General features: G+C 43.3%; 2 protein-coding genes across 2 annotated transcripts; one reads left to right on the forward strand and one right to left on the reverse strand.

Annotated features, from left to right (window-relative positions):
• Positions 1–5,340: 5,340 nt before the first annotated feature.
• LOC117147162 lies at positions 5,341–6,105 on the forward strand. Its single transcript, XM_033313949.1, has one exon. It carries the CDS (start codon positions 5,341–5,343, stop codon positions 6,103–6,105), a length of 765 nt encoding a protein of 254 aa, XP_033169840.1.
• Positions 6,106–10,989: 4,884 nt separating this feature from the next.
• LOC117148386 lies at positions 10,990–12,428 on the reverse strand. Its single transcript, XM_033315748.1, has one exon. The coding sequence runs from the start codon at positions 12,385–12,387 to the stop codon at positions 11,170–11,172; it is 1,218 nt and encodes a 405-aa protein (XP_033171639.1). The 5' UTR covers positions 12,388–12,428; the 3' UTR covers positions 10,990–11,169.
• Between the last annotated feature and the right edge of the window lie 3,003 nt (positions 12,429–15,431).

The raw sequence follows: 15,431 nt of genomic DNA on the forward strand, positions 1-15,431 counted from the left end.
GGCTTTAATATGTTTTTCAGTTTAAAGATATATGTTTTTAAATTCAATGCTGTAAAATGTTGTTTATGATAATTCAAAGCTATAATATGTTTTAAATTAAGAACGCACAATATGTTCTTAAATTCCAAGCTGTTAAATGTTTTGAAATTCAAGGCTAGAATATGTTTATAAATTCAAAGCTGTAAAATGTTAAGCTATTATATGTTTTTAAATTAAAAACCTACAATATGTTTTAAACTTCAAAGCTATAATATGTTTTTAAAGACAAATGCAAGAGATGTTTGGCTAAAAGAGCAGAATATATATAGTTAGTAATCCATTTTCAAATGTTTATACTATACATATACACAATCTACAGCCTTTCCCAGAAAGTCCACCTCGTGTTCAACTACCTTCGACACGTATGCATATCCGTGTTCCTGCGGGAAGGGTGATCCTGCTGCCTGTCCCATTTCCGAATCAAGTTGAAGGAAAATAAATTGCTTGTGGAGGCACCATGTATGTAGTAATGTTTAAGTAATGGAGGAAGGCAAGGGAATCTCAATCGCCGTGGCAAAAATCCAGTTTCGGGCACGGAGATCTGTCAAGCGCGGTTGACAACTGGCCGGGACTCGGGGGTTGGATCGAGTCCGAGGTCCGTGTGTCCTGTTCCCGGATCGCCCAGTTTTTTCCACTCACTCTCGCTGCGAATCGGGAATCTCGAAGGATGCGTGTGTTCATTTGCATTTAACCCTTTAGCTTGATGGTCGCCGCGGGGTTTCCACTCGTTCGTCACCATCCAAAGGAGATCCTCCATCTCCTGGTTCCCAAATTTTAACCTCCTTTGCCTTCGAGAAATTTACTTGACATTTTCGTAGTTTTTTTATTAAAAAACGAATGAAGAAAAAATGCGTTGTTTTCCTTCTACGGGCACATGGGATTCTTCAATTAAATATGCAAATTATCTGGATGATGCTGCAGAAATGTCAACAAGAAGCGATTCTCGTGTGATATATTTCCAAGTGGGACACTTGAAGTTGCGCCTAATTAACTAATTGCCCGTACAGCGGAAATGGGTATCGGGAGTTTTGGAGGGAAGTATCTCTAGACCGCTGTCCTTGGCAGCTGCTTTAAAGTCAAAAACTAGAGAGGCCGCTGCAGTCGACTAACAGATACCCCCTACTAGCACACCGGACACCAAACACAATCTGAACAGGAATGTATCAATCTATTTCCCATTTTTCACCTTTCTAGTATACGCGTTATAGAATATAATACAGGATATTAGAAATGATCGCTATAGTCGACTGTCACGACTATTAGATACTCCTCAGTCAGATAATGATGGAAAATACAGTTTTAATTTGAAAACAAGCAGCAAGGCGAGTGAAGCAAGCAGAAATGCGAATTTGCACTTGAACGATTCCTCTTTTCAAATCAATCCTTCAATATATAAAATAAATATATATAGAATAAACAAAAAATAGTGAATTATACAATGCTTTTCTGACACATCCGGTAGGCTTAACAAATGTCTCCTTTTTCCAATCCGAATAAGCAATCAACAAGTTTTGAAATACTTTTGGGCGTTCGCGGGCTGTCATATCGCGGTTTGGCCTTAATTGTCCAATGACTCATATTGCATTTATTCGTTTCCATTCAGCTCGCTTTTCCCATTTTCCATTGTCCGTCGTCCGTTGTCACAACACCGCTGTCAAAGGGTGGAAAAACAATCGCTGACCAACTGACCAAAAGCGCGTGCCAGCGGAAAATGTCTCGAGGAAATGGAAATGCATGGAGGGGGCAAACTCGGACACTTACAACCCTTGCCTGAGTTTTCCCGCTGGTCAGCAGAACAGCAGCCGCAGCAGCAGCAGCAGCAGCGGAAAATGCAGCGTGAAGAATTGGAAAGAACACATAAAATCGACTCGTTTGATGAGGGTCGACGACGACAGGAGGAGGAGGAGGAAATGGAGGAAGCGAAGGATGTGGAGTAGGAGGACCTCCACTTAGCATTGTCATGCGGAGATCGGGAACAGATCGGAATGGTTAGCGGCGTAGGGAACGTGGAGCCACGGACAGGATAGCAATATGTAAATGTCATCATCGGTGGGGGGAAAAATTCGATTGGCACCTGCTGCTCTTTCTGCCGCTGTGGAAAAATCGCGGGCAAGGGGGAAAAACAGGTGCCATACGTCCATGAAAATGCCGCACAACTGATCGATGGAGTTGGTCTTCAACTTAACGATCTCTATCCCAAAAAAAGGAAGGAACCCTATTCCACGGGCGAGGAAATGAAAAATCACCGTGCCGCATTGCCAGTTCAAACAATTTGAATAGGAAAGCTGGAATGTTGGCCCAAGGAAAAACCAACTGGAAAGGATACACAGCGAGAAATTGGCTGCTTATGTGCTGCAAAACATATGAATACGACTTAAACTTGTATAAAAAGTATTAAAAGAATTTTAAAGAAACGAATATTGCTTATAGAAAAATAAAATACAGATACAAAAAACATACATAAATAAAATAAAATACAGATTAAATAGTTATTTAAAAGTAGACACACATACATATATATCATATTTCAAGGACCAATAAAAAATCCTTTTAATTTTATATTAAATTTAAAATCTATTTTGAAGCTAACATAGAAAATATTATACTGCAACTTATCATATTGTATATATTACAATATAATGGTTATTTTATTTTGTTAGGTGTATAATCCACAGTCCTGTTCCGTCCTGTTTCTTCCTGTTTCGTCCTGTTTAGTCGGCAAATGGGTCGGGAAAGTGCCGCAATTTATGCGTCAGTTGCAGCGAAGCGGAAAACTGGTTCGCATTCGACACAGGACAGTGAAGGAATCCTGCGCCAGGATTAAAAGTCGAGTCAGGTATGCGAAGGACCTGGAACCAGAACTGCAAAATTAGAAATGAGAGCGGAGAAATGAGAAATGAGAAATGAGAACTGAGAAACGGGAACTGAGAATCGGGAACTGAGAACTAGCCAAGAAGCGAGAGCTGAAGAATTCGGAGCAAGAGGGTGCTTATCCTTCAAGGATAACAAATGGGGAAATGATGTGAAATGTTAGGAGTCCAAAACTGATCCATTGTAGTTGTGTTTTTGATCGTATTGCTTAAGTTAGTACATTCCATAGAGCTAGTTAATTCTTTCCACCTATGTGGTCCTTTCGTTTTAGCCACCTAATGGAAATCGCCTGCAACTACCTGTTCATTATCGAGAAAGCATTTTCCCCGCTACTGTGGCCCGCTTTCCCTTCGACTCTTCCATTTCCGATTTGATCTGCCCGGCATGTGGCCATCTAAGCCTTTCAACTTTCCACTCGCCACTTGGTTTTCTTCGCTTATCGATCGACAGGTGAGTTTGGGAGCCATAAATTGGGACTCATCAATATGCAAAAGCCGAATGGAGTCGTCGAGTGAGCAGACCGTTCTACAAATTGGAGCAAACACTTGCACCTGTAGGTGCCACGCCTCGTCCGTCTCTTTCTCGCCCGATCTACGCGTCTCCCTCACACGCTATTGATTGCTTATCGAGTGGACTGAGTCGGGGAAGTGAAGGCCAACTAATGAAGACAGGTGCCACGGGCCAAGGGCTCACAGGATAACAGGATAGCCAAAAAAATACACTCGATCATTGGCAGCAAGAAGCGCGTACACTGCTCGAAAGTAGGTCTAAAAATAGCTATTTATACAGGAAATATAACTTTTAACATACATAGATTTGCATACATAGCTTTTTTGTATCTGAATATTGTATAATACAACTAAGACGAATAAAATAATATTTAACACTATGTAACAGGAAATACTATTGTTATTTAGACTACTTAGTATATTTGCACCACATTGTAATTACACTAATCATTGGAAAAGCAAACTAATAAGTTGCTTAGTTAGTAGGTTTAACATTTTATGAAATAATAAACATTTATTTGCTTACAGTAACTTTTTGGGTACAGATGGATATCTAAGAAATGTTGTTTTAACACTGATGAATACTCTATAGGAGTTTCGTTTGCGAGCTTTACCCTTTTATATAAAGTACTGGCATATATATCGCATATGTTTTTGGGGCAGTGTACCCACATCGTTTGCACCAAGGCAGGTTAAATTATGGCAGGACATTCTATTTGCATCCCAGATACCCGCCAACCAGCATAATTCAGCGGCTAATTCCGCCGTCGCATACGCTAATTTCCAATATTGCCATAAAATTCGGAATCGAATGGCAATGGGAATGGGGATTTGGGATTGGGATAGGGATTTCGCACATGTCCCAGTGACTGCACAATGACAATGACATGGGAAATTACACAGAACGTTGGGAGGCGGGGGAAAGAGGCCCGCATCATCAGCTGCCGCGTTGCCAAGGTGCAGTTTTATGACTCCGCCAGGATGCGATCCTGTCGCCGATCACGGGCTAATCACAATAGTCCTTTCTCTTCCGCTGCCACACGCCCCTGAAGGACTCGAATTGCTATTGCTATTCCGATTCCGATTCCGATTCTAATGGCAATTTGATAAAGTCTCCAAAGGCGACGAATGAAGTGCGCGATCATTAAAATTCTCAGCCCGCTCGTAAATGCCAAATGATAAATCCCTGTAGACGAAGGCAAAACAATTGATCGGCGATTTTAAGTGCACTTTTAGTGCACATTTACTGCACTTTTATTCGCTGCCGTCCCGGCCCAACAAATTTCTGGTGTTTTACGACACGGATTTGGGGTACAAACAATTCATTAAGCACACACATATTGAATTTGAAACTTTTTACGCATTTTTACGATCCATCTTTTGTGGACAAACATTGTGTGCAGCCGCAGACAATGGATATCTTTTGGGTTTTCGAGGAGTAAGGACTCTTTATGAGATTAAGGACTGATTAGAAAGCATTTAAGGGGAATATTACTTTAATGGGGGTTTTTTCATGTTTGGTCCTTATTAAATGCACAATTTGTTTTTCATTAAGCATTTTATGTTTCCATCTTCCTGGGCTGTTAACTTTTCAACAAATAAATGTAAAAGATACAACGTTTGGTTGCGTTTTTTGCGAATTCAAACAAGCTGCATTAAAATATAGGCACCACTGATTGTTAGAGGTAGCTTTGCAAAATTAGTTATCGATAACCGCAATAAGTGCCAACCAGCAAAAGTTCAATGGCCCCAAAACTGTAGAAGCGTCAATTGAGCTGTTATCGAACTAGTTGAGATTCTCGATTTAAAATTATCCCTCTATTCGCAACTCTTTAACCACGTGCATGTGCAAAATTAGTTGAGATTCTTGATTTTTAATTAATTATTATTATTCGTATCTCCATAACCACGTGCATGTGCGATGACTTCTGCCTTACTCTGCTATACGCCCAGCGATGAGGAGACAAGACACCTTCTCCACGAGGTCTCACTTCGTCCATCGATCTGGGACAGTCGCATCAAATTCACCGAGCGTCGGCCGCAAATCCCTTTGGACTGGCTGATTGTGTCCAATGCGGTAGGACTTTGCGTGGAGGAGTGCAAGCGGCGTTGGAAGAGCCTGCGGAACAACTACCGCGCCAAGATCCATCGAGGCAATGACTCGCGCTGGCAGCATTCCAAGCATATGGAGTTCGTGCGCGACGTCTTCCCGCCACACAACCCCAAGACTCCTAAGCGGATGCAACGGGTTGATCGGGTGAAGGAACGCAAGCTACTTCCGCATCCGCAGAAATATCTGGAATCGGTGCAGAGTTATTCGGCGTTCAAAAAGGGAGGCATCGAATTCGAGGCGGAGGAGAGGCTCTTCCTGGTTACGGACGAGCCGCCGTTCGGTCTGGATGTGGACGAGGAGGCGATCAGGCTATGGGGCAGCGATCAATGGTTGCGGCAAACCAATCTGGATGCCTTACTGCCCATTTATACAGCGCCACCGCCATCACCCGTGTACGAAATACCCAACGAATCGAACCTCCATTTCATGCTCAGCATGGTGCCCATGCTCCGATCGTTGAGCGATCAGAGCAAGGAGCGTTTCCGCAGGTGGACACGTCGCGTGCTGAGCGATATGCTCATCGCGGAGCAGAAGCTGCCGATCAATGGTGAAGCAGCCATGAACATTTTATAAAAGTTCCCTACATTGTCACTGTCACAAAACTGATTTTTGAACAATTATATTCATATTCCATTTGTTTGTAGAGCTGCGTTTTTGGCGTTTATACTGAATGGAATGGATGCGTTTGGGCCACTTGTAGCTTTCCCAAAGGATTAAAGAGGAAAATCAATGGGAGGTACTTTTCATCTCATCATGTTAATTGAAAGGCTTTTATGTGCATGTCCGTTTTCAAATGAATTTCTGAATCATTACACAACGCCTGGAATACTACAAAGATAATACAAATGCATTGTAAACAATTAAATCCGCTTCATTAATGCTCTTCCGAGTTAAGTCTTCATTTTTTATATCAAATCCTGTATGTTTTTAATGTAATATATTGCCTTATCTTGCAGATAGACTGCTATATGGATATCGCAATGCATCTCCATAGTCTGCCTACCGGTTTAAAAAATAAGTGAATACAGTTCGCAGCTCATCGCAGCTTATAGAGCATTTAAAACTCATACATAGATCTAAACCGCAAGGTAAACAAAGCCGCATAAGTTCACTGCACATCAAATTGGCTTAAGTGCTTACCCGAAAGTCCAGCCCCCTTCGCTTTTCGTCCTTGCACAGCATCCTCAACCTCGTTGATCCTTTCGGCTGACCGTAAATATGCTTAATTACCCCCGGATGGTCGCCGATCAAAATGTATCTATTAGTTTGCATTTGGCATTGTGCCGAGAGCTAAAGTTTGTCGGGCAAACAACATTTACATAGGCAATCGGTATCGCCATCTGAAGATCTTGAGATCTGAGGCAACCCTTTGCCTGCCGTCTGCTATGCAAATCGATTGGATTCTTTGATCCTGCGGTGTGCCCCGACTCCTGACCTCGCCTCACCTCATCCCTCTGAAGAAAGTGCGAGTATTTCGGATTGGATCCCCAAGATGATGACTTAAAGAAGTGAAAGCAGGGGGATTACCGAAAACCACAGCCAGGACATTCGTTTGGCGCGCAAACCAACTCAAGATGTCCTCCCTGTAAAGAGCAAGACAGAGATAGGGCGAAAGGGAGAGGCAGAGGCAGAGGCAGAGGCACTCACGTCACATTGATTAATCGTCGAGAATCTGGAAATGTCTGGATTTCCTAGCTGCCGTGAAATCAGAGCCTTTGACAAATACAAATAGTTGGCAATTTCCTCGCCGATCCTCCCCTGATCTGATCTGGTCTGGTTTCCTGGGCCACTTCCACACAGGCAAGGCACATTGCTCACGTCATATGGGATTAGAGCCGTGTCCCTCACAGGACGCTTCCCCGCCACTCTGCTCCATTTATTGACAGTTGCGATTCATTCGGCGATGTCCTGGATATAGGACATCCCATACAGCACACCTTTTCCCCCTGACACTGATTGAGTTCGCTGAGCATCTTGAGTCCTGTCATCTCACAGCTTCGCTAATGATCGTTATCAGTTCGGAGCACTCCGTGAAAATATTCGGAGTTGGAGGAGATGCTGCGATTTCACTCCATTAGCGCTACTTTTAATCCATTAACAAGAAGAATGCAATTATAGCACAAAGCATTGAACTACTTCTGCAGTATTGAGTTTCCTTGCACTTTGAATAATGGCATAGCGAAAATACTACTACCTTGATTATTAAATATAAGTTCAACTTTTCCTTTGTCTTTCCTAATTATAAGAGTTTGTAGCTTATCGAAAGTACATATTAGCATATGATGTAAATGCTTTAAAGTAACTTTTATATTTACTCCCACAAATTATGATTTTTAGAACCTAAAGCGAGATATATGTTATAAGAATACATATTTTTTCTTATCTTTACTTTATCTTAAATGTATGAAATATATGATGTTTATGCATATGTTTATCATTATGAAAACCTTACGTATTTGATGATATCATATGTATGTATGTACTGGGGACCAGCAACCTTATAAGTGTGGCAATAGATTGCGCGAATTCGCAGCCTCTGCCGCTTTTCGGTTCGCGTAATTTCCGGCACTTAACCCTATTAGGCCGTCAATTGTCGACCAATTTACAGCGGCAACATGTGGCAGCACTTGAGCAACTCCTTCAACTCAATTTCCTTCTTCCCTTTATCCTGGGCTCCTTAGATCCCAAGACCGCGACTCATGCCCACATCCCCACCCCACCCCTCGCTAAGCAACGACTGCACGGTAAGAAAAATAATCAACTTATGTATACACTGCTTTTAATAAAAGAATTTCCCCCCTAACAGGCAATGTTTTGTAGGTTTCTCCAATGTGATACTCGTACTATTCCAGTGGATAAGGCCAGTTGGACGGCCACAACTTGCCGAGGAGCTGGATCCTTCGCCCATCCACAACCTGCTCCATATCTGCGAGGCGTCCCACTCGCAGGGTTCTTCGCCTTCGTGGAGCTCCTCGGCCCATCCATCGTCCTGCCCTAGATCAATCCAGTATAGAAGTTATAGATTCCATCGACGAAAGGTGCTCCAAATTGCGATACTGCTGCTTATCTCATAGAAAATGTTAGGAGAAAATCCTAAAGGTGTTGTCTCTGGAGAAAAATGAGTGTAAATGTCAAATATAGTATTGAAAAAGAACAAAGTTAGAATCATCGCCTACTTAAAAATAGTATTGCGTAAGAACGATGTTAAATCATCGCCTACTTATTATCCAGCACTTAAACAAGATACTAGATATATATATATTTTAACACTTTCTTTTTAATTGGGATAAAGTTTATAAATAATTCAATATTAATGCATTTAGGAAATTCTTACATTCTATTCATCTATTCTTTCGATTCTTACATCATATTTTTTCGTATGTCATGCAATACGTTTGTTATTTGATTAAGTTATGATACCATGATCCCACTCGCATTTCTTTCAGTGTACGCTTGCCTTGGTGTTTGCGACGACAGCTGTCCCCGAGGATTCCCCCTGCCCCTGCCCCTGCACCCGCCCCCGCTCCTTGTCCGCCGACGCATGCCACGATGCGATTTTGTGTCCTTTTCATGGTCCTGCTCCTTGTTCTCGTCCTTGTTGCCCATTCCACCTTTCGTTTCTTGTTTGCCATTGACTCGTGCTCGGCATTCTCGCATATTCCCTTTTGGCGCACTTTTCGAAAAGGTGTTTTTGCGCCTGCTCCTTCTCGAGATCCTGCTCCCGATTCCGATTCCGATCACGATCCCGATCCTTGGCCTGACCCTGTTCTTATGCGACATTTGGCAAGCAGCGAATCAGAGTAGGTACACCCCCAACTCCAACTCCACCCTCAATGCATCTTGAGCTGGAGTTCAGCGAGGGATTCAGTTTCTCGGGCAGCTGGTTGAACTCAATTGAGCGTAGAAAATGAGAAACGGAGGCAGTGGTCCAACAATGGATCAATTCATTGCATTCGATGTGCGACAGGAGCGAAAAACGAGGATAAAATCAAAATCAAAAACAGGATAGAACAGAACGTAACTATGGCCAAGGTCCAAATGAAGAGACATTTAATAGACATCTAACGACTGTTAAAAAACAGCAGCCAGCTTAAGAACATAAAAAGAATAGTTAAAAACAAGATAGATCGCTATAGTTGACATCCTCGACTATCAGATACCCGTCACTCAGCTAGTGTAAGGACCCTATAGATATTGGGTAACTGAATAATAATACAAACTTTCACAGCCTTCATCTCTAGAATCTGCATGCCTTTCCAGCTTTTATAGTTCCTGATATCTCGAGGTTTATACGGACAGATGGACATACAGACTAGACTGGTGATCCTTATAAAGAATGTATATATATATCGGAAAAGCTTCCTTCTACCTGTTACATACTTTTCAACGAATCTAGTGCATATCCTTTAACTCTGTGGTTATGCAGATTTATTCAGATCTTATCTGCAATGATATATAGCATAAATCACTTAGAAATCTCTAGTTGTTTTGCAGGTTTTGGTGCCATGGGAACACCAACCATAATTTATCTCTGTGCTTTTCAGGACAGCTTGTTTCAGTTCTTATTCCACATCCTTGCCAGCTGGCATTGAAGGATCAAACCGTATATATATAAATATACATATATATCGCCGCCCCCTCAAGATCGGCTGGCATATAACTGGCATAACTTAGTTATGGGTGGGTAATTTGCAGAGTCACAGTTCCCAGATGCACTGAGAGAAAAATGCACGCACTACTCTATATTTGCCACGAAATTATACTATGAAAAGTTTTAACAAAACAAATGCTTGAAATCTATGATCTTAGTAATTAAGCTAGATACCCAAACTTTGTAAGTTCTTTTTTCTCCGTGTAGTTATGGATCGGTGATTCGCCGTTGTAGATCTGGAGTACAGTTAACAAGGACCTCGAATCCTGGCTCAAAACCCTCGATACAAGCCGTAGACCGTACAATTTGGTCGATTCTATGCAAATTTATGCAAATGCCCACCGTTTTGTAGCCTGTCGTTTGTCGTTTGTAGTTGGTGGTTCGCCATTTGGTGGTGCACAGGTGCGTGATAAGTGCCGTGTAAAGGACTCGCAGGATATGCCGCAACATTTTTACTGCCACAACTGTTACTCCCGCACCCCCAACTCACTGCATATTATCCTGCATATCCTGCCAGCTCGCCGGTTGGAACTGAAAGGTCGACCGACGGTGATGAATTCATGGGCGGAACGTGAGAATCCAGTTTACCTTCACCTCTGGAATATTGCCTCTGAAATATTGCCAAGTAATCCCCACGTAGAAGACAGTTTATCCCTAATTAATGGTTGTACTTATCTAACGCTAACAAGGACACAATTGCGTTTACGCGTTTACATCCTTTTAGGAATTAAATGTTCGTATTTAATGGTAACAAATCGAACTTTCCTTTTTTTAGGATATTAGGAATAATAAATTCGAAATTCAACTAGTTTTCAAATCGGTTTTTTATTTGTCAGAAAAAAAAGGATTCTTAGGTAATTATAGGATCTGTTTCAACATACGTATTCCAAGGCAATGCTGCGCTTTTAGCCACTCAAAAAAAAAGGTTTAAGTTATAACCAAACAGAAGTCAAAAATCAACATATGGACATGTCCCCAATTGGGGTTCACTTCTCCACGAACAGATCCTCGGCGTAGGAGAAGCTCAGCCGCCGCTTGGTGACCGCCTCCACCCGCCCGCCGCAGGATCCCATGGCCACCAGCTCCTCCTCAAAGTCGCTGGTCGAGTTGTGCCCACTGTCCGGGCTGATGTGGCGCCTCTTCTGGGCGAACCGCTGGCTGGGCACTGCAGATCCGGACCTGGCCGCAGCGAGCAGCTTCTGCGCCGACTGCCTGACGCTGGAGGAGATCTTGGTGGTGATCTTCCGCTTGCGCCGCACCACCCGCTGCCTGCGCAGCTGCAGGGAGTGCCGCTTGGCATCCTGCGATTCGGATTCGGTGGGCACGGGGGAGCGCACCTCCCGCTCCTCGAAGCCGTCCGCTGGCAGGGAATCCCTCCGCGAGGGCGACTTCCAGTACTCGCACAGATCGCTAGCCGGATCGAAGGCGGGGCGGTAGGTGGGCGATGGCGTCTGGGTGGCGCCGTGCCCGTGCCCATGGCTGCTCCGGAGCACCTGCTGCCTGAGCCTGTGCCGCTGGCGGAGATGCTGCCTGGGCTGGCGGTGCTGATGCTGGTGCTGTTGCTGTCTGGCGTTGGGCAGCACCTTGCGGTTGCTCTCGAGGATGGCATCGATCATGCGCTCCAGGGTCACATCGCCCATCTGGCTGGAACTGAGCGTATTCTGTTCGCCTGTCGGAGGAGCTGGATGCGGATGCGGATGTGGTAGTGGCTTCTGCTCCAGGTAGCGCGGCTTCTCGAAGTAGCTGTCCGGGATGCCCATGCCGCGCAGGGCGATCAGGGAGCCAGGGATGACGGCGGCATTGGGCGAGTACTCCGCCTCGAAGGTGGGCAGTGTGCAGGCGAACTTCAGGGGAACAGCAGCTGCTCCTCCAGTTGCCCCACTGGCGCCACTTGCTCCTGCCGATGGCGGCGTGGCCAGGATGTTGCTGAGGTCCTTGAGCAGTGGTGTGCGGGCATGGAGGCTGGAGCTGGCCGGCAGCGGCGTGGAGGTCAGCTGGTTCTCCTTGCCTGGCGCCACTCCGATCGACTTCCTCTTGAGTTTGCCACGCAGGGCGTGAAACTCGCTGTAGCTGGAGCCCACCACTTCGGCCTTCTGCTCGAGAGAGCCTGATCCTGATCCGGATGCCGATCCTGTTTGCGATCCCATGGCCAGCTCCTTGGCCAGATACGAGTTTCGCGGCTGGTTGACAGCCCACTTGAGCATCCTGGCAGCTGCTGTCTGTCGCTCCTGCGGTGCCAAGATATCTGGAAAAGTGGCAAAAAGGATAGGGCTAGTTAGCGATTGTCTATTTGCAAGGATTCTCGAGCAGAATGGGCATGTGAAATGGGAATTGCAAAAAAAAAGCAGATCAAAAACCCGACTAACTTGTAGCGAAACGAGTTTGCACAGGGTTCTCCTTGGGATCTCGGCAAGGATTCGCACAGCTGAACGCCAGCTTCCCGATTTCCGCAAGGAGTTTCTGGTTCCGCATGTCCTTGCGAACAATTGAGCTGGCACAAAGAGCCCGGGAACAAAGGAAAAGCGCGCTAAAGCTTCGCGATTTTCTGGGCCTCCGGTTCGCTCCTGTTCGCCATCCCATCGCACTGCCCTCCAGCTGCGATTTAGCCCGAGGTTCTGCCTCGAATCGCGACTCGGGGGAACCAGAATCGTGTGCTCGGGTGGTGTGCCGGCACAGGGAGAAATGTTCACCCAAAATCAGGACGGAATTTGGGGATTTATGCGCCATATAGATGGATTTCTTATATGTAGAAGTCTGAATATCTATACATTTAATTTATATTATTTTTTAACTGATAAACTATTGTTCAAATAAGTTCAGCATCTGGGTTATTATTTGGCATTAAATGGATTTGTTATAATAAGGGAGATATTAATATTTGGTGCCAGATTTAGTAGCCAATTTATTAGATCTAAATTATAAAAGCAATAAAGTATTCAAATTTCAATAGAAATGAAAAATGTTTACAACATTATTTACTATTGAAATAAAATATTTAATATTTGTCATAGTCAAATTAGAAATTAGCTGTGCAATATAGCATTTCATTAAATTTGCAACTCAACGGAAATTTAGGAACTAAGTTCCCTAAGAAAGTTACTAATATTATATATTTATTTTGAATATTAAAAATGTTTAGCTGAATGATTTTGAGACTGAAGATTCAAGTGATATATTTTTTGCCGTGTGAACTTGGGCAAAATGGTGGTGCTGCTGGCGGCACACTCTGGTGCTTCGTCCTACTCCCATTCCTCTGCCCCATCCTCCAGTGGTGTCGATCTCCGGCCACTCGAGGAGCGATGGCCATGAGGGGGATCCGCAGGAGTGAGGGATTTCGCTCTTCGCTACTCGAGTCCCGGGATGCGTGCGTGCTAGCATTTTTGCGCATTTTGCAGCCGCCGCTCTCGTTTTGGTCTGAAGAGCACTCTCGAGCACTTGGCCAAGTGGCCCGAGTTCGAAAACCCATTAACCCACAGCCCATTGCCCATATCCCATTGCCCATAGCCCAAACCCAAAATCGCACGCGCACAATTTATACGTTTTCAGGCGATTTTAATGGGGTGTTTTTAATTAAAGCCCGCTGCCCAGACACTTCTGCTTTAATGCATTTTTAATGCACATTTAGCCGAAAAATATGCACACTGGCCTTTCGTTTTCCATTTCATGCACTTCACTTATCTTTACCTTTTTATTTGTATATATATATTTTTTTTGAATTTTTCGCGTTATTCGTTTTTTTTTTTGCGGGGTATCCAAAGTCAAGAAATTGCTTTGTTTCACAATCAAAAATAATATACAATTTTGTTGTATTTTTTCTTTGCACGGTAAAAAAAAGAAGAAGGTAGGCGTAACGAGACGAGTGTTGGGAAATCAAAATTGTAAACTTCGAAATTTATTTCCTGCTCGCGATCGCAGAGAAATACACGTCCTGTCGCTGCAACAGACGAAAAGTGACTGATTCTACCCTCGCACGCAAAGGTTGCGTGCTCACCTCGCAGAGCTTGAAACCCGGTCTCAGCAGGCACACTGAAAACAAATATGGGGCCAGCTATAGAAATATTTCAAAATTTATTACAGATTTTTGAAAGAGAAGATACCCAACTATTTGAAAAAGATTTTGATAACTATTTAAAAATTGGTATTATGTATATATAGATAACATTTAGGAATACATATAATATAATATATTACAAATGAAATATATCCTAAATATATATCACAGTTGATTATTGCATATTTTTAGTTAATTTAAAAATATTGAACATTGAATATCGAATATATTTGAAAAAGATTTTGATAACTATTTAAAAATTACTTTTATGCATATATAGATAACATTTAGGAATTTTGTATAATACAAATGAAATATATCCTAAATATATATCACAGTTGATTATTACATATTTTTAGTGCACTTAAAAGTATTGAACTACAGTCTTTTCTGACAGTGTACTAATGGAAACAACCACCTTTTCGACAGCACCTTTCAATATTGAAGGTGAGATTGCCGTTCGCTCGCTCTCCCGATTTCTCTCCCCTGTTGACTGCTGAGGAATTTCGGGACTCGGAAAGGACATTCCCTTGGACTGAACTTGAAAACGTAGTAGCACCACCACTACCCCGGCAATTTGAACTCGTCCCGCCCCCCGGAGCGGCAGCGATCGGGTTGATATTGAAATCGAATGCTTTGCATTCCAATTCATCTCACATGGCGTTTCACTTGGCATTTGGCATTTGTCAAGTTCGGATTTCCATCGTATAATGCTTGACAAATGCCCCGGCTAACGATCGGCATATATTATTATATTAATGGCCCACAAGGGACCTTCCATTGGGCCTTCATTTGTGCGATTGATATACATATTCCCAAATTGATTGAGATTTGATTTGGGAAGATGTCAGGAGTGACTTTTAGAATTATATCCTGCGGATTCTGAAAGTCTAGAAATATGTATATTTTACAAAGAACTTTAAAAGTAGTTTGCTTTCAACTTTAGATTTCAATGTTTAAGATTGAAGGCTGCGAAATTCAAGGCACTGACAATAGAATTAGTCTAAACAATACGCGATATAGTCTTCCCCAGCCAGATCCAATTATTCCCTGTGTTTCGCATCACCTATTGATCTGCAGATCCCTTTCCTTGGCATTTCGCATGATCCTGGACAAATAAGCCGATCCGAGAGCCTCTGGTCCTTGAAGTGCCTGCCTGTCAATGGATGCCAGCTTTTCACGACGATCCCAAATCAA

The sequence above is a fragment of the Drosophila mauritiana genome, chromosome X (genome assembly GCF_004382145.1).
Source record: "Drosophila mauritiana strain mau12 chromosome X, ASM438214v1, whole genome shotgun sequence".
Taxonomy (NCBI): domain Eukaryota; kingdom Metazoa; phylum Arthropoda; class Insecta; order Diptera; family Drosophilidae; genus Drosophila; species Drosophila mauritiana.